The sequence below is a fragment of the Schistocerca cancellata genome, chromosome 1 (assembly GCF_023864275.1).
Source record: "Schistocerca cancellata isolate TAMUIC-IGC-003103 chromosome 1, iqSchCanc2.1, whole genome shotgun sequence".
NCBI classification, from domain to species: Eukaryota; Metazoa; Arthropoda; class Insecta; order Orthoptera; family Acrididae; genus Schistocerca; species Schistocerca cancellata.
In genome coordinates, this window is record NC_064626.1 from 868,594,046 (window position 1) to 868,613,131 (window position 19,086).

Consider the following 19,086-nt stretch of genomic DNA (forward strand, 5'->3'; position numbering starts at 1 on the left):
CCATCTGGGTGCATTTGTAAGGGGCTTGCCATCTGATATGTCAAGAAAAGTGAGAACTAGTACCCCGAAAGATTTATACTCTGTGGTCAGATTAGCCATGGAGTTCGAAGAAACTGATGCTGGATAAGAGAGGAGTATTCTCCACTGACAAGACATCATGTTAGTGGAGAATACTCCTCTCTGATTCAACATTATTGTTACCACATCAGTTTCTTCAAACTCTGTGACTAATCTGACCACAGAGTATAAATCCTTTTGGGTGCTAGTTCTCACCCTTCTTGACACACCAGGTGGCAAACCCCTTAAAAATGCATCCAGTGCCCAGTGTTCACTTCATGGAGTATGGCTCTATTTGCCTTATCACTCACCCCTAATTCATGTGTCAGCACATTGACTTTCTGTACTTTGTCCACAAAATTCTCTCCCATCTCATCATGCTTCTTTGACAGAGTACCAACTGCTCATAAAAAGAACTCACACTGTTTTATTTCTTGTACCATTGTAGCAGGCCTTTTACAATTCTCCAAATGTCTGTACACCTCTTGGAACCTCTGCACATCTGAGATATGTTCTGGCTTCCCTAACCAACTGTAACTCTGTCACCTGTAATAAAAGATGCTGTGACAACTCCATAGTAGCTGTTCCCTGTATGTTATCCAAGAAAGACACTACGTTATCAGTTGACTCTCCAGAGAAGCAGATGATCCAATTGGTTGTGGTTGATTCTAATACAGATTTCTCAGTTGAACCCTGTTCATGAGTCTGTATTACATGTTCTCAATTGCACTATTTCATTAGCCAATGCCTGAACTGCCCCTGACTAGTGACACCATGCATTTGAGACTCTGCCATGGTGGGACCTTAATTTCCAATACCCACCAAGGAACACAAAATACACTCACAGCAAGCCTTGTGACAGAACACAAGCTCACATCTTATGCCTTATCGTCATCTGTTTTGGCTGTATGCACTGACTAGCCATATGGCCATATCAATGATGATTAACACAAACTATTGGTACTGACTCCATACAAGGTGCCATTTGTCTGGAAAATTACAATGACCACATCTTATGAGCTGTAAAGAATGTTCCTTTGTATTACCATGGAATTGCAAAAGATCAGTTTGTTCCCTGGCTGTACAAACATAACCCTCAAATCCTTGTGTATCACTTGCTGAGACTCCATACCCTCTACACATAAAGCAGGGAAACAACCACAGAAACCAATAGTTTGCTCACTCACTGTTTGACAACTGCATCCTGTGGTTGCGAGACCATGCTGTGTGGAGGTTGATTGTGCTGTGTAATGTAACATGCTTCCCACTAGTGTTCATAGAAATAACAAAGCAAAATTTACTGTGTTGAATTGACTATTCAAGTGTTGTTAAAACTGAAATAATCCCTGAATGGAATAAACATTATATTTGAAGATAAATATTACTTACTTGCCAAGTCAGTTTCAGTGTCTAGGATGGCTCCTACATAAACTTTAAAAATACTTGGTCCACAGTTTTTCAAATAGCAAGTCACTGGAATATTGTATAGCTTTTTACCACCATCTCTATTTATTTCTACTGTCTTGATATACTCTTTTAGAACAGCATTTCTTAAGAATATACACTGTGGAACATTTTTACACGAGACAAAGAACAAAATCGATCTTAGAGTAAAATGAACCAAAGTCACTAAATGTACTAAAACCACTCTGGTGCACTTGGCACCAAAATTCTTCATAAGTATTAACAATCCAGTTTCCAGTACCTTCCAGAATAGGCTGTTGTCCAAGTCAGTATTAACATAACTGTCTTAATCAAAATTGTTTTCCAGATTTAATTTTCATACTGCTTTCTAAAAATAATTATTTATGGCAAGATATATACCCCTAACAAAGGTTACAAATTTTGTCAATAAGAAAAATAGCATCTTATTGTAATTTTACAGAATTGACTTCATGGTTAATAATAAAATTAGAGAAATTATAAATGAAAGCATGAAAACTGAAGCATAATAAATTGTTTTTACTGTAAATTGGTTTTTAGATCATTTAAGTTGACAATTACAATTGATAATTTTTATGGTTCAAGATCAAAATTATGAAATGGATCAATATGAATATTAATAAAATATGAATATGAATAAAAAATATATTATCAGATAAATAATTTTTAGACATAATGAGATTTTCACTCTGCAGCGGAATGTGCGCTGATATGAAACTTCCTTACAGATTAAAACTGTGTGCCGGACTGAGACTCGAACTCAGGACCTTTGCCTTTCGTGGGCAAGTGCTCTACCATCTGAGCTACCCAAGCACGACTCACACCCCGTCGTAACAGCTTTACTTCTGCCAGTACCTCATCACCTACCTTACAAACATTACAGAAGCTCTCCTACTGACCTTGCAGAACTAGCACTCTTGATAGAAAGGATAGTGGTTAGTTGAGTTGCTATGATGTAGAGGTGATGCAGAGGTGGGTTGTGGAGGTGGTGGTGCTGGACGGAAGAGACTAGGAAACCTCTGCTGTGTAGTCATACATTGCTGTTGTTGTAGACTTTGATTTACTGAATCCATGTTGATTTGCTGAGAGTAATGAATTTTTTGTAATGTAGTTTAGTAGTCTATTGTAGAAAATTTTCTCAAATATTTTGGAGAAAACACTGAGTTGGGATACTGGACGATAATTATTTACATTTTCAGAGTCCCCTTTTCTGAACGGTGGAGTTACTTTAGCTGTTTTTAGGCTGTTAGGAAAGATTCCAGTTGATAAGGAGTGCCACAAATCTTGAGCGACAGTGTTGAAGTACTGCAATGTTCCCCAGATATGATTTCTGCAGACATATGGTCTACAGTCACGGAAACAGAGGTGAAACAAATAATAAGGTCACTCAAAAACAAATATTTATGCGGACTGCATGGTGTGTCAGACTATGTCTTTAAAAAGTCATCTGATAATGTGTTAAAACCTCTAATATATATATTAAACAACAAGGTTCTGTCCTAGGACCTCTACTGTTCCTCCTTTATACTGATGATATAAATGACTTTGGGAAAACTAATCTTATTTGCTGATGACACCAGCATATTAATAACAGCTGCTGACAAAATCTCATTGGAAGTAGCAATAGATACTGTAATGTCCCAAATTACTAGCTGGTTTAAAAAAAATAAAATAATAAGAAATAAAGAAAAAACTGTCTTTATGAATTTCCACTCTTCTCCACTTGTGCAAAACTTTGTTACAGTACCATACCTTGAAAATACATTACTGAACTCGGTTACTGACACTAAGGTTCTAGGCCTATGAATACAAGATAATTTAAAATGGGACTGCCATATAAAAAAACTCAAGAAAAAACTTTCAAAAGCTTGTTATGCTCTGCGTGTGTCAAATAAAAGTACAAGCAAGTCAACAGTTATTCAGGCATATTATGCATACTTCCATGCACTACTTCGATATGGGCTAATCTTCTGGGGAAATTCAGCCACCAGCATAAAGATCTTTAGAATGCAGAAAAGAGCAATCAGGGCTATCTGCAGCCTAAGAAAACTGGAAACATGTAGACCACATTTCATCCAGATGAAAATAATGAGCCTACCGAGCCTTTACATATATGAGTGTATCCTGTTCGCAAATGAGTATCTTTTAAACCAAACTGGACATCTTCAACAAAATAAGCATATACACAGTCACAACACAAGAAACACAAATAATATCCACGTGTCACAGTGCAGAACAGCACTGTACAAAAAAAGATAACAGCCTACCCAGTGATTTAAAATCGCAGCAACATAAAAATTTTTTTAAACATAATCTTAAGTCATTTCTAGTGGAAAAATGTTTTTATTCTGTAAAAGAATTTTTAAATTACAAAAAATAGCCTTGTAAACAATGGTTATGTAATAATGGCTAAATTCAAATTGCTCTATTTGTCACTTGTAATTTATGATTGTTATCTGTAATTAATTTTGTCATGCTCTCTCTCTCTCTGTCTCTCTCTCTCTCTCTCTCTCTCTCTCTCTCTGTGTGTGTGTGTGTGTGTGTGTGTGTTTCTGCTCCTTTCGCAATTTTGACTTGTCCTATATTCAATGTACTGTTTAAGGATGTAATGAATCAAATGGACTAATAAATAAATGAATGAATGGATGAATGAATGAATGAATGAAACAGGTACTACAGCTATAAATTTCCAAAATCGAGATAGAGGACAAAAGTATTATAAATCCTGCTCAAATTTCAGAACAGTTTAATAAATTCTTTATCAATGTAAACATTAACATAGAAAATTACATATGTAAGGCAAATGTTGCTTTGTAAGTATGTAATGGCACGTTGTAATTTTCAAGTGAACCTTTCTGTATATTCAGCCAAACTAATACAAAACATAAAAATGCAAAACTGTTTACCAAAAAGTAAAACATCAGAATGATGGGACAGAACAGCAACAAAATTTTTTAAGGCGGTCTTTAAAATAAATGTGCAGCCCCTACCCACAACAGTTAATCAGTCCTTTCAAGAATGCTGTTTTCTAGATATTCAAATATGCAACCACTTTTCAACACTGGCGCAAAAGAACATAGGTTGAAATTGAACATTCAAAAAACTCATTTAATGCATTTTAAAACATGACAAGTTAAGTTAAATGATGTTTAGATGCACCACAAAATGCAGGATCTGCAGTAAGCTACCTGTGTGAAAGTCTTAGGAATTAAATCAGATCAAAATTTATCATGGGGTTGACATATACTGTACTGTAATGCTGTCACTAATTTTTTGTGTTACTGTGTGAGACACAGCTCCATTGCAGCCTTATTTGAGTCACACAGGCAGGTGTGGAGGTGGTGACATGTTATTTCCCAATGTAGCCTGTTCGTACACCACAGGGCTCCTAGTCCAAGCCACATAATTATGGTGACATTGCAGAAAGCCCATGTACTTACAAACCAGCCTGCAGAATATTTGCAAACCACTGAGACTCAAGAGTGTTGAATGGTACATGCCTGAAAGCAATGTATTGACACAACAACTGCGCTGTTAATTCATATAAATACCCTCTGATCTTAGCAGTTATGCACAGTCTGGCAGAGGGCTATGCTATGCTGGGTTCATGCAAGTCTTCATCACATTATAAGCCAACCAGTAGCTGATGTCAGTCTGGGCAACCAACTCAACTGAAGAAGCCCACATTCTCAGTCCACAGCTGTGGACTTAGAAGAACAATAAGGATTAGCTGTCCTCAGGCTCCGAGTTAGCAACAAAACTCATCCCTTGGCAGCAGTTCATAGGCAAAGCACTCCTGCAGCCATCCATTTGCACCAGAGTGAGCTTCTAACCTGGTAGCAGTGGATGCTTATGAGAATTCAGTGGACATTCACGTCTCTGGCACCATTCACTCATGGGTTCATGCAAGTGCCACTTAGTGCCAACTCTGGTACACACTGCCAAGTGGAGTAAACAGTGTCAGGAAAGCAGGTCACATATGTCAAATGACCATCCCGTCAATGCAACCATGCAATATCAGCGACATTGTCAGTAGACTGTTGGATGGAACATAGACTTAACACTAGCATTTAAATAATTTGGTAGGCATGTAGGTCCATCGTCATACTGATTTTCGATTAACTGCTTTGCTATATTAGTAAAGTACATTTTAAACTTTTCAGCTACCTCTTTTGGGTCTGAGTGTCTGTTATTTTCAATTTGAAGAGAGATATTTTGTGAAGTTGACTGTTCTGTACCAGTTTCTGCTCTAATAACCTTCCATACAGCTTTCATTGTATTGTTTGCATTTGAGATGTACTCATCATTTTTTCGTTTTTTGGCTTCTTTTATTACCTTGCTGAATATTTGGTTGTATTTTTCACATAATTTCTGAATTCTGGAGTAGTATTTCTGTGCTTAATAAGACAGTGAAGAATTTTTTTCTTTCTACTGGAAGTTATGCCTTTCGTTATCCAACATTTATTTTTTACTATCTTAATCCTCCGTTTTTTCATTGGAAATGCTATATGAAAGTAGTGAAGGTATACATTGTGGAAACTGTTGAACATGCTATTTACTTCAGTTTTACTAAAGACATTGCCCCATGTTTCCCTTGACAGCATAAAATTAAACACTCTAATGTTGTCATCACTGAAGTGTCTTTGTTCAACTATTTTAGCTTTTGGTCCACACTTAAGGCCCGATTTCAGTTCAATAGACAGGAGCTGAGCTTCATGGTCACTGTAACCCATATTTATAACATTAGTGCTATAATTTAAGTCACATAGTCTTATAAAAACTTGGTCAACTGCAGTTTTACTATCGGAAGTAATTCTAGTTGGGGAACTGACTGTGTGTTTAAAACCAAAACTATTGACTATATTTAACATTTCATTTCTATGATTTGAATCTTGTAAAAAATCTACATTTACATCTCCACAAATAACCACTTTCTTTCTCTCACACTTTATAAAATTTAGCAGCCTTTCAAAATTTTTAATGAAAATTTCCCAGTCCCCAGACCTATATAGTGTTACAACCAAAATATTAACATCTGTCAAATCAACAACACACAGCTCAAAGGTTTTGTCTCTTGCCAAGCTTTGATAATTTTCTACTGCAGTAAATTTTAAATAATCTTTTACAAAAATAGCTGCCAGATTGTAACCCGGAATCACAGTTGACATAATCTGGTCTTTGTCTAACCAGTGTTCAGTTACACATAGAATATCAATTTCTAGTTCAAGATTTACTAATTCAAACTGAAATAACTTATTTTTCTAGAGTTTGAACATTGTGGTGTAAGAGTTTTAACACATTAGTATACTTATTAGCAGATGTATTTACCCATGATTGACTGTTTATCTTGCAATTTCCCTCGTTCACTGTTTTTTGTGCGAGATTTGAGTCCTTGTCATTTGATGTGAGTGCAGGTAACTTGGACACTGATGCAGTGGCCTTCAGCTTACATGTTACTTGCTTCCTCTTGTTAATAAAAAATCCATCTGGTGATTTGGCTGCTCTGTGTTCCTAGTAGGTGATGTTTTTGCAGTTTACTTTTGGGAAGGCACTCTCTTTGTTCTGTGATAACGCCATAGAAAGTCCTTTTCCTGCATTGCTGCACTTCTTGGCCTTAAAGACATTTTTTGGCTGCCTGCTGCTACTGCTTTTTCAGGTGGTGTTCTTGTTTCTGCTGAAGCTGCTGAAGTTTTTGTTTTTAATATTTTATCTGTGACTGTAAAACTGCCATTTGCTTTTGCATCTGTGTTCACTTCACTATTAATTGTAACAGCATCTCCCACAGGTCCTGTTGAGGAAGATAGGCCCACAGTGATTTCCAATGACTGCGGTGGTTTAGCTATCTCTGTCAATATTAATTCTGAGTTTGACAGTGTCCTTTTTTGTACTGATTCGGTTTTTGCAGGAAATGGGATTGTGGCTTTCTTCACAGCAGTTTCACCTTTTATCTTCCTCAGTATCTCCGAACACATTTCCCTCTTTCCTCTAGTGTTTCTATGGAGACCATGTCTTGTGAAACACTGCCTCAGATCACTATTTATATCTATAAAGATAGCATTTGGGAAGCTTTTACAGATCTTCTCAAACTTTCTGTTTGTGGCTGTTAACTCAGTGTTTACAGATGACTTTGGTCTTAAGTCATGTCTCAATGGGAGGCTGACCACATAAAAGTTTACAAGAGGTAGTTTTTGTATTTCTTCCTTCAGAGCTCTCGTTGCATGCTCGCTTTCATTATGATACACGTCATTTGAGCCACCAATTATAACATAGTTACTGCCAAGTGTCACTGATTTTTTCACAAGATCTTACAACTCCAGGCTTAATGATACCGGTTATTTCTGTGTCTGGTTGTACGCTTCTTAGTATATTTACGACACCCCTGCCATGACTATCTGCCAAAACAAACATTTTAGGTTCGCTGCACATCGAGCTCTGCACATAACTACATGTATTTACACTATGTTCATAACGTAGAGTTTTTGGGAGTCCAATACTGTGATTTTCTAGATGTATGTTTATATCAGAAACTTTCTTTCCTTTTTTTCTCGTCATAATAATAAAAGCACTCTTTGTTGTGTTTTCATTTGCATATCACTGACCATACTGCCTTTGATTTGTTTTCACTATCCAAATAAATCTATTATTTGCTCATTATTTGCGGCCTTTGCAACTATCTTAAAAATATTTTTGTAATTTCTTACACTCCTGGAAATGGAAAAAAGAACACATTGACACCGGTGTGTCAGACCCACCATACTTGCTCCGGACACTGCGAGAGGGCTGTACAAGCAATGATCACACGCACGGCACAGCGGACACACCAGGAACCGCGGTGTTGGCCGTCAAATGGCGCTAGCTGCGCAGCATTTGTGCACCGCCGCCGTCAGTGTCAGCCAGTTTGCCGTGGCATACGGAGCTCGATCGCAGTCTTTAACACTGGTAGCATGCCGCGATAGCGTGGACGTGAACCGTATGTGCAGTTGACGGACTTTGAGCGAGGGCGTATAGTGGGCATGCGGGAGGCCGGGTGGACGTACCGCCGAATTGCTCAACACGTGGGGCGTGAGGTCTCCACAGTACATCGATGTTGTCGCCAGTGGTCGGCGGAAGGTGCACGTGCCCGTCGACCTGGGACCGGACCGCAGCGACGCACGGATGCACGCCAAGACCGTAGGATCCTACGCAGTGCCGTAGGGGACCGCACCGCCACTTCCCAGCAAATTAGGGACACTGTTGCTCCTGGGGTATCGGCGAGGACCATTCGCAACCGTCTCCATGAAGCTGGGCTACGGTCCCGCACACCGTTAGGCCGTCTTCCGCTCACTTTATTGACACATTCCTGGGGTCAGATACATCACATGATCACACTGACAGAACCACAGGCACATAGACACAGGCAACAGAGCATGCACAATGTCGGCACTAGTACAGTGTATATCCACCTTTCGCAGCAATGCAGGCTGCTATTTTCCCATGGAGACGATCATAGAGATGCTGGATGTAGTCCTGTGGAACGGCTTGCCATGCCATTTCCACCTGGTGCCTCAGTTGGACCAGCGTTCGTGCTGGACGTGCAGACCGCGTGAGATGACGCTTCATCCAGTCCCAAACATGCTCAATGGGGGACAGATCCGGAGATCTTGCTGGCCAGGGTAGTTGACTTACACCTTCTAGAGCACGTTGGGTGGCACGGGATACATGCGGACGTGCATTGTCCTGTTGGAACAGCAAGTTCCCTTGCCGGTCTAGGAATGGTAGAACGATGGGTTCGATGACGGTTTGGATGTACCGTGCACTATTCAGTGTCCCCTCAACGATCACCAGTGGTGTACGGCCAGTGTAGGAGATCGCTCCCCACACCATGATGCCGTGTGTTGGCCCTGTGTGCCTCGGTCGTATGCAGTCCTGATTGTGGCGCTCACCTGCACGGCACCAAACATGCATACGACCATCATTGGCACCAAAGCAGAAGCGACTCTCATCGCTGAAGACGACACGTCTCCATTCGTCCCTCCATTCACGCCTGTCGCGACACCACTGGAGGCGGGCTGCACGATGTTGGGGCGTGAGCGGAAGACGGCCTAACGGTGTGCGGGACCGTAGCCCAGCTTCATGGAGATGGTATGGGAAGGGTCCTCGCCGATACCCCAGGAGCAACAGTGTCCCTAATTTGCTGGGAAGTGGCGGTGCGGTCCCCTACGGCACTGCGTAGGATCCTACGGTCTTGGCGTGAATCCGTGCGTCGCTGCGGTCCGGTCCCAGGTCGACGGGCACGTGCACCTTCCGCCGACCACTGGCGACAACATCGATGTACTGTGGAGACCTCACGCCCCACGTGTTGAGCAATTCGGCGGTACGTCCACCCGGCCTCCCGCATGCCCACTATATGCCCTCGCTCAAAGTCCGTCAACTGCACATACGGTTCACGTCCACGCTGTCGCGGCATGCTACCAGTGTTAAAGACTGCGATGGAGCTCCATATGCCACGGCAAACTGGCTGACACTGACGGCGGCGGTGCACAAATGCTGCGCAGCTAGCGCCATTCGACGGCCAACACCGCGGTTCCTGGTGTGTCCGCTGTGCCGTGCGTGTGATCATTGCTTGTACAGCCCTCTCGCAGTGTCCGGAGCAAGTATGGTGGGTCTGACACACCGGTGTCAATGTGTTCTTTTTTCCATTTCCAGGAGTGTATTTCCACTTTTTGTCTACATCCACAAAGGGATGATCTGACCTGGTGATTATGTTTGCTTGTGATGATTATGTTTGCTTGTGATGCCTAGTTGATATAATTTCTTTAGTAGTGCCTCATGATCTTGATACTGAGTGTCAATGCATAAACTGGTAATATATTTACCACTGTCCACTTTCTGGTAAATTTCACTCAGAAATTCAGAGACAGCTCTTTCTATACTCATGTCATGCTGTGGACAGATCTCAGTATTATAAATTTTATGCCTTTTTATAATTTTATCATGTATACAATCTACATCTGAAGACTGTTTCATTCTTAAGGTTTTTATGAGTTAAAAGTTCTTTTTTATTTGTTGGGTACTGATACAATAAGTTATCAGAGCTGTTGTTCTTAATTATGGTGCATTTTGGTTATTTGGGATAACCTTACTGAATAGTTTGCCACATATATATTTAAAAAGTGTTGTAGAAGATATTTGCTACTTTCCTTGTGTCTGTTATTTTCTTGTTATCTTGACATAGCTTCATATTGGCACTTCTGGTAGTGACATATCTGCCTGTTTTTTAACTATTTTCCACATAGATTATATCCTGTTTCCAGCAGATTCTATATATTCTATATATCTTGTATATACAATGTTGTATGTATATATTGTATACAGTGACTTTTTAACCACTGTCTTGTATTTCCTGTAGTAAGCATGAAATTCATCACAAATAAGGAAAAGATAGATTGCTATTTACTGTAAAGATTACATGTCATGTTGTTGACAGGAACAGTGAAAAGACATTTGCATAGTAGCTTTCTGTTACAGCCTTCACCAGAAAAGTAAATACACACACACACTCACTCACACAGGCAAGCACACCTGACACCCATATGACCACCATATCTGGCAGCTTGGACTGGAATGGCATTGCTCATATACTACATTCCTTGTTTCCTTAGCTAACAACTGTCAGAAGGTGCCTGTATTTTGTTCACTTAGCATTGATTCTTCTTTAACTAATTCTGTTTGCATTGTGGGTTTTTATTATTGTATGAAAAATGGTATACTGACCATTATGGTCATTAAATCCCATGTTTATGGTTCCAATGTGGAAAACATTATTTTCTGCATTATAAGTATTTGGTCAATGGTGATACATGTGGTCAGTCAAAATCACTACCGTAATTTATCTTACTGCTCTCGGACAAGAAAAGATTTAAGTTTCAGTTTGCTTGCTTTCTTGTTCCAGAATCTGCATTGGTGTTTTGGATACAGTGTGAACAAACCAGTATTGAACCTTACTACAAATGTGCAGTCATACATCTTCTATGTTAGTTCAAATGTTGGTGTATTATATGATTATATTAGCAAAGAGATGAGATTGCTTCAAGGACATGTAAGTAATGATTACTTATAACATGGCTACAAGCTTTAACTTGCACTATATTATTATCCCTAATGAGTAATATGTATGTTTACTTCAGATAAACCATATCAGTTCATTTGCTATTGATGCAAAAGGCAGGTGGATTGCAACAGCTGATGCAGGAAAGGACAGTGCAGTTATAATATGGGAAACTGAGAAATGGTAACATTATTTAAAATGAGTTGTAATGGACATGTTAACATTTTAGAGGTTCTAGAAAAAAACTGAAAATTTCTGATTTCCCTATGTCTAAATATCATGTTCCTCCTCAATATTTGTATTTAGTCTTTATTGCTGTAATTTAGTATCTGTAGACTTAAATTAACTCACACTCATTGTTATGGCACAATGCAACAATATCACTAAGTGTAACTAGTTGAGAACACAATTACTTTGGGAATTATAATTTTAGAAAACTAAGTGCATGGAAAAATCTTCTGTATATAGTATGTAGGTTTAAATATTTCATTTGAGTACTGTCTCTATATTTAGGTAAATGTAATGTAATGGCAAACAAACAGCATCCAGGTGCCACACAACAATTTTTCTTTTTGTTGAGTTAGCCTTCACTTGCTTCCACTTACGCACATGTGCAGAAGATATAATTTTTTTTAATTTGAAACATTACTACACTATTGTTAATGACAGTTTGCTCTTATTGTAGCTGTTGATAATTACTACAATTTCATTGCATCTAGGACAGTTCTTATTGAGGGCACTTAATTTTCTGATGTCCACATCTGGTTAGATCCACACAGAAACATTCCCAACAATAGTAGAAGGACGTACTGGAACAGAATTTGTTCATCTACCATATTCTAAATGCAACTGTCTTCCATTAAATGAATCTGAGTCCCTTAGTAAAGATTTTGTGGCAGCATAACATCTGTAACATAGTAAAAGGGGGACTGCTAGCATTTGAGACAGTGGGAGTTAGTATGCTCTGTATGCTCATAACAATTACATGAGTTATGTCTATTGTGCTTACCAATAAATAGTGTTGAAATTGTATTTCTATTCTGTGTCACTATTCTGATATCACACTGCTGCTACCCCATTTCCCACAAGTTTTTATGATCATGGTGGGAAAATGGCTGTTCTAAAGTGTCTTCATCAATCATGTTTTAACTGAGAAGAAAACACAGTATATATGGTACCCTGTTCAGGAAGTATTTGTAGAATGGAAATTGGGAAGAAATTTACCAAGGACACACAATAGACAAGAAAGTTTATTCTTTCCTAAAAGTACTCTCCCAACATTTTGAACACAGTTTTCCTTTATAAAACGTCAAGAACATTGGCACATTGATAAATAATGGTTCAAGTGCCAAAAAATGAAAATTTGAGTTATTGATGAAATTCAGCAGTAAGTACCAAGGCCAGTAACATATATTCTGTCACAAGCACCAGAACAGTGGGAAACAATGCTTACAGCTGTTACAAAATGGTGCTTGTGTCCAACACTAACATTGATGTTCCAATGAAGAGTCATGTGCCAACTCTCTGTTTATATCTTGTCATGCTATTGTGTGAACTGCTGACAATTGAAGTAGCTCTGTAGTTTGTTTGCAATGATAGGGCATTGCTGAAGCAATTATTACACATAAATAAAAACCAAAATTCCAGCCTGTCCAGTGGTATCTGCAATACAAGTTCCAGTACACAAGGTTGCCAGGAGGGTCAACACCATCTTGTAGAAGAAACTGAACTTCAAAGGGCAATATAGAATTAAGAACAGTTTGGATTTATTTAACAAGTTAATGGATGTTAAGGTTCCAAAAAATGCAAAATAAGTCATTTTTGATGTGCACAGCTTGTTCATAAGTACTCCAGTGAAAGATTGTCTAGATATGGTGTCACAATCATTGTATTCATACAACATTAATCCAGAAGAACAGCTGAGCATTGTTACTACAGTCAAATGTTGTTTGAATCAAAATTATTTCTGTTTTCAAGGGGGCTGTTATCAGCAAGCAGATGGTCTGACAATGAGCTCACCTTTATCCCCTCTACTAGTAGAAATGTTCATGGACAAGTGGAAGACTGATTTTCTTAAGGGGGAACCACTGGCAAAACATGTTGTGTATTGGTATAGATGTGTTGATGATATTATTTGTGTGTGGAAAGGCTCCAACAGACAACTCCACAAATTTGTGGAAAATATAAACCAGTGGCATACTAATGTAAAGATCAGCATGGAGTTGGGAGGGGGGAGGGGGGGGGGCAGCATAAATTTCTTGGACATTAGCTTAAACACAAGAGATAGAAGCCATAAATTTATAATTTATCAAAAAGACTCCTTCACTGACACATTCGTCCCAGCTTCCTACCATCATCTAAGAGTTAATAAATATGCAGCATTCTACCACATGATCCACCATCTCCTTTCTATCCCTATGTCTCAAGAAGACTTTGACCAGGAAATTAATACAATAAAAACAATAGCAACAAATAATTAATTTGACCCCAACTTCATTGACAAAATTCTAGGTAAAAAGATGAAGAAGCAAGCCAGGTCCCTACTGTCCCCAATGAAAAACAAAGACAAATTGGAAAAGAAATGGCGCAGATCAAACAGACTAAGTAACATTTTGAAGGCAAATGGTTTCTCTGAGGTTTTCTATGTTCCTCAGGCAATAGGTAGTTGCCTTGTTCAGTGCAAAAGAAAAACAACCAGCCATCACAAAAAGTGGGATTTATAAAATATTACAAGTGTCAATCTTGGTGCATTGGACAGACAGGGAAGTCAATCTGCACAGGCTTAAAGAACATCATAGAAGCTGTGGATTGAAGAAGTCTCATTCAGCCTTTGTGGAAAATTGCCTTAACATTAACCACAATACATAATAGATGTTCAAATTTTACACACAGAGGAAAAGGGGGCTAAACTCAGCCAGTAGAGATTTTTTAAGTAAAGAAACAGATGTGTACACTACCCACACCTATTATTAAAGAAGCAAACCCAATTCAATTATTCACCTCGTTTAGATGATATCACAACTTCAGGATAGAAATAAAACTTTGGGCCTCATTCATTAGTAGATAAAAATTTCTTGGCTGATGCCTACCTGTATTCCTAGGTATGTTTAGTCATGATAGTATAATTGCTGAATTGTATAATTCCATATGTAATTTGTCAAAAATTGTCATTGAAGTAATTTTACAGTAAGCCAAGTATCGATTCAAGAGGAAACTGAGATGACTATCTTTGCTTATCATCATTTTTATCTATGTATTATTGTCTTTGGTATCAGTAATGTACTTGAAAATGGTCTTATGAATCGAAACCTAGGTTGTGCAGCAACAGTAATAAAATTTGTGAAACAAGGCTAAAAACAGTGTTTGTTTAGGTCATTCATAAGTAATACACAATATTACAAAATGAAAAGGACAACTGGGACAAAAAGGAGGAAGAGAGGTGAAGGAAGTGCTCAAAGTGAAAGGAAGAAACTACGCAGTGGAGAAAAGGAACTCACAAAGGCAATATTGTTTTTTTAAGCTAAATTTATCATAAAGCTTGGAACCAACATAAGTGATATTAATGTATTTTAATGCATTTAATTTATTATTGAAACAAATTTCTATCAAGAAAAGTCATCATTCTGATTATGAGGTTATTCATCTCTTGCTCTCCCTCATGATTTTTACTCCTCACACTTCCCTCTGTACTAAATTGGCAATCCGTGGATGTCTCAAAATGTGTCCTATCAATCCATCCCTTCTTCTGATCAACTTGTGCCACAAATTTCTTCTCTCCCACTTCTATTTGGACCTCATTATTTATGTGATTTACCCACCTAATATCAGGGTGTGTACGACCCAGGACAACCATGATATCCGGGAAAAACCTGGGAATTTTTTAATCTGGGAGAAAACCGGGAAAAACCTGGGAAGTATTTATAATTTTGGGAATTTTTCATTGTTTTAGTTTTCTGTTAAATTTTTGTAATTTTGACTGGTAAGAACTAACACTCTAACAAAGGATATTATTGTACCCCGCTACTGCAGAATAATACTTCAACAATAAAACGAGAGAAAAAAATGAAAATACCTTAAATTGCTTAAATTGCAAAGGAAATGTGCTATATACAACAATGACACACAGTGCTCATGCAAGCGTCTGCCAACAGCAAAGTGTGTCAAAGGCTTTAGGAAGACTATGCAATGCTTCATAACAACAAATTGCCTCCGATGAGCATGAAATCACAACTGTTTACATTAGATTCGTTTTAGCAGTTATGAGCGGGCTTATGCACACGCTCAGTTGAGTCGCGTTTGAGTAGTACATTCTCCCAATTCTGGCTACAGGAATGTGGCTGTTTGCTGTGCAAGCAGTCGAAGCAGGCAGCTAGATGTTACCAGGAGAAGGGGCACCAGATTCATTTTCTTGATTCATATTCTTCATAACTTGTTTCACAAAATGCCTAGCATCCAGTGCACATTGGTCTATCAATTATTCATATGATTTTGAAATGCATCGCTGTTGGTTTTCGAACATTTTTTAACACAGTTTAAGTTGATTGCTGAATGAATCAGAAGCTGATTTTTTAATGCATGCATAGATGTCTCTGTCAGGAGAATTCTCGTCTTGTCTAGAAATAAACTTTCTGCAGACAAAAGGGGACAGGGCTATATGAGCTGAGCAGAGTAAAGCTGAATGGATGAATGTCAATCCCTGTCTGATTATGTGATTGATTGGGTTTGTGAATGATAAGTGTTGTTATAATTACTAGCCAAATCCATAGATTCAGACTACCAGAATGGAAATAAACGACTAACAGGGATAACAGATGAGAAAGGTTACGTATTATCTTCTTGGTGTATCCAGGAAAATGAAATTTTTACAGGTCCCCAGCTAGCAGCTGCTTAAGTTCCATTCTGGAAGTGACGTGGAAAACATGTTGTACGAACATGTAACAACGCCTAACCAGGGAATAATTGGGAACCTGTGATTCTGGCAGGCGAACAAATTTTGACAATGGCAGGAATAGCTACAGAATTGGTGATGATTGTTTGTTAGAATGAGGAAGGAGAAGAAATGGGGACATCACACAAATTATGGAAGAATAAGATGATTCCAAATGTATATAAAATTTTCATAATACTACTTTTTGATCTCTTGCTTGAAAAACTTGTGCGTATGAATTAAACGTGAAACTATGAGTATTTCCTAAGATAAAGCTTTTGGCTTGTAGTAGACCTAATAGGCATTCAATATTCGTACTTCGTGAATTATATTCTGTCATGTTATAACAATGACCATTTGTGCCAAAACAATGACCATTTGTGCCAAAACAGTCTTGTTTATTTGGTGTGTGTTACAAAATTGCTGCAATATTAGAAAGGCCTATTTTGTTTTGTCTAGCAGACAGTGACAAAATAGACATAATCTGATTGAGAAACCACAACAGTCTTCGCTATTATTTGTATTAACAGCTTTTTCAGTATTAGATAATGACATTTCAATTTTTGATGTAACAGAATGTTTGACAAACTTTGATGAGGTAATAGATTCTTCGCAGAAAGGAAAGCACGCCATGTAAAGCTGTAGCAAGATTAGAGAGAAAAAAAATGTTAGGAGCTAAGGATTGTAGAAATTTATACTTTCTTGCTTGTCTCTTGTCTTTGTTGGTTTTATGTGTCCTATAATTAATTTTGTCACACAAAACAGCAAGTTATCAGCTAATAGGCCATAAAGAGTGCAAATTTTCTGAAGAGTTCTTGTTCTCCCGATTGCAAATAATCCCACCCACTTCAAAAAAAAAGAAGAAAAAACGGTGGAGGCTGTCAAACCGGGCGACTGGGAACAGTAGGGGCATCACAGGACATTTCAATTTCCACTGTCCTGAATATAGTTTGATGGCATCCATTACAAAATGTACACATTTCAATGCCACAGAGTGAAATACAGTGGCGTGCGATAGAAGAATGCTGTATGAAGAGGCGTAGCACTGCACTTTGGCACATTTAAGACCTAATAACATGTCTTGCATTTCCTCAAACACACATGTTTTATGTTTCAGACTTTTCAGAAAGATGTGCACTACAAGATGAACATATTTTTGAAAATTCGATGTTTTTTAGTATTGGTCTGGGGCTGGTGTGTAGAGCAGTCTGAGTTATAGTGGGTAGTCTCCACATGACCCATGTTTACATTTAATGATTTTGCTGTTTCCTCTTCGTTTACCCTCACGTCAACTGAAAACAAAACAGATATCTGTAACCTGGAGCTATCAAGGGAATTAAAGTACATTCATATAATTACGGAAGGCCAAAATATGTTATTAGTTTCAGATTTTATTTTATTTCCACCTTTCTAACAGTCAAGCATTAATTGCCTTGCAGAACAATGAAGTTACTTCTGTCTGTTCGCTAAAGAAATGTGACTTTCTTTAACCTTTCTGGAGAGGCAGTTGCCGTGCGGAGTGGCCGTTCGGTTTGAGGCACCATGTCACGGATTGCACAGCCCCTCCGACCGAAGGTTCGAGTTCTCCCTCGGGCATGGGTGTGTGTGTTGTTCTTCGATTAAGTTGGTTTAAGTAGTGTGTAAGTCTAGGGACCGCTGACCTCAGCAGTTTGGTCCCTTAGGAATTCATGCACATTTGAACGTTTGCAGGGGCAGTCAATGTATTTGAAATGAAATGTTTAATTCCACAGTAATGGCTAGTTTCAACTGTTTTGCTGCATTTCAGATGCACATTTTCATCTTCTAGCACATATGGCATTATGCCCTAATAAAGAACAAAACATGATATAATACAGTACTGGTGCTCCAAGAAAATTTATATCCCGAAAACCACATTGAAAAGCGTAATATCAGGTCGAGGTCTACTTCAGTGGGAATATGGATATACAAATGTGCACTTTAAATGTGAACATTTTAGTATGGTTCACGAAATTCCGATGCTCTTGGAGTATCCTCTGATGTCTTGTTTCTTTAATGACATAATGTAATATCTTTCAATGTTTTACATGTACGTACATACAGGCTTCCTAAGTCATGGTAGGTCCGAAAGCACGGTGTCGCTTGTTATCTGTGCTCTCTGGCAACTGCTGAAACGAACCTATTTATAACAGGTCATGGGAAAATATTGTGAATGGTGGTTTGAAAAGCATTACTTTCAAAGTAAATATCCTTTTGTGTAAGTTGAACTATGTGCAAGAATGTACGATGAATTTCTTAAATCACCGAGCATTTGACTCTCATTTAAAAATCAACTCTTTGATGATGAGCCATTGCTAAGAATTTTGAAACCTGAAGATCAGACATTTATGTCATTATTAAAAATTTTACTGGCACATTTGTGTGATATGTCTTAAAGTGTAACATGCGCAAAAAAGATCAACATTATATGCGAAAGCTTAGCTTATCTTGCAGCTTATTAACCTTTGAGACCAATATTATATGTGAAAGCTTTTCTTTTCTTGTAGCAATGCTATGTATATTAATTTAAACTTTTACTTTGTGTGTTCGTGCT

At 38.3% G+C, this 19,086-nt stretch overlaps 1 protein-coding gene across 1 annotated transcript in view; it reads left to right on the plus strand.

Moving 5' to 3' along the window:
* The window catches only part of LOC126189843 (cilia- and flagella-associated protein 251-like), a 794,634-nt gene that overhangs the window by 101,513 nt on the left and 674,035 nt on the right, over nucleotides 1-19,086 (plus strand). The window contains exons 4-5 of the mRNA XM_049930974.1: nucleotides 11,432-11,578; nucleotides 11,667-11,770. Coding sequence (XP_049786931.1) covers nucleotides 11,432-11,578; nucleotides 11,667-11,770 — 251 coding nt within the window. The remainder of the gene's footprint in view (nucleotides 1-11,431; nucleotides 11,579-11,666; nucleotides 11,771-19,086) is intronic.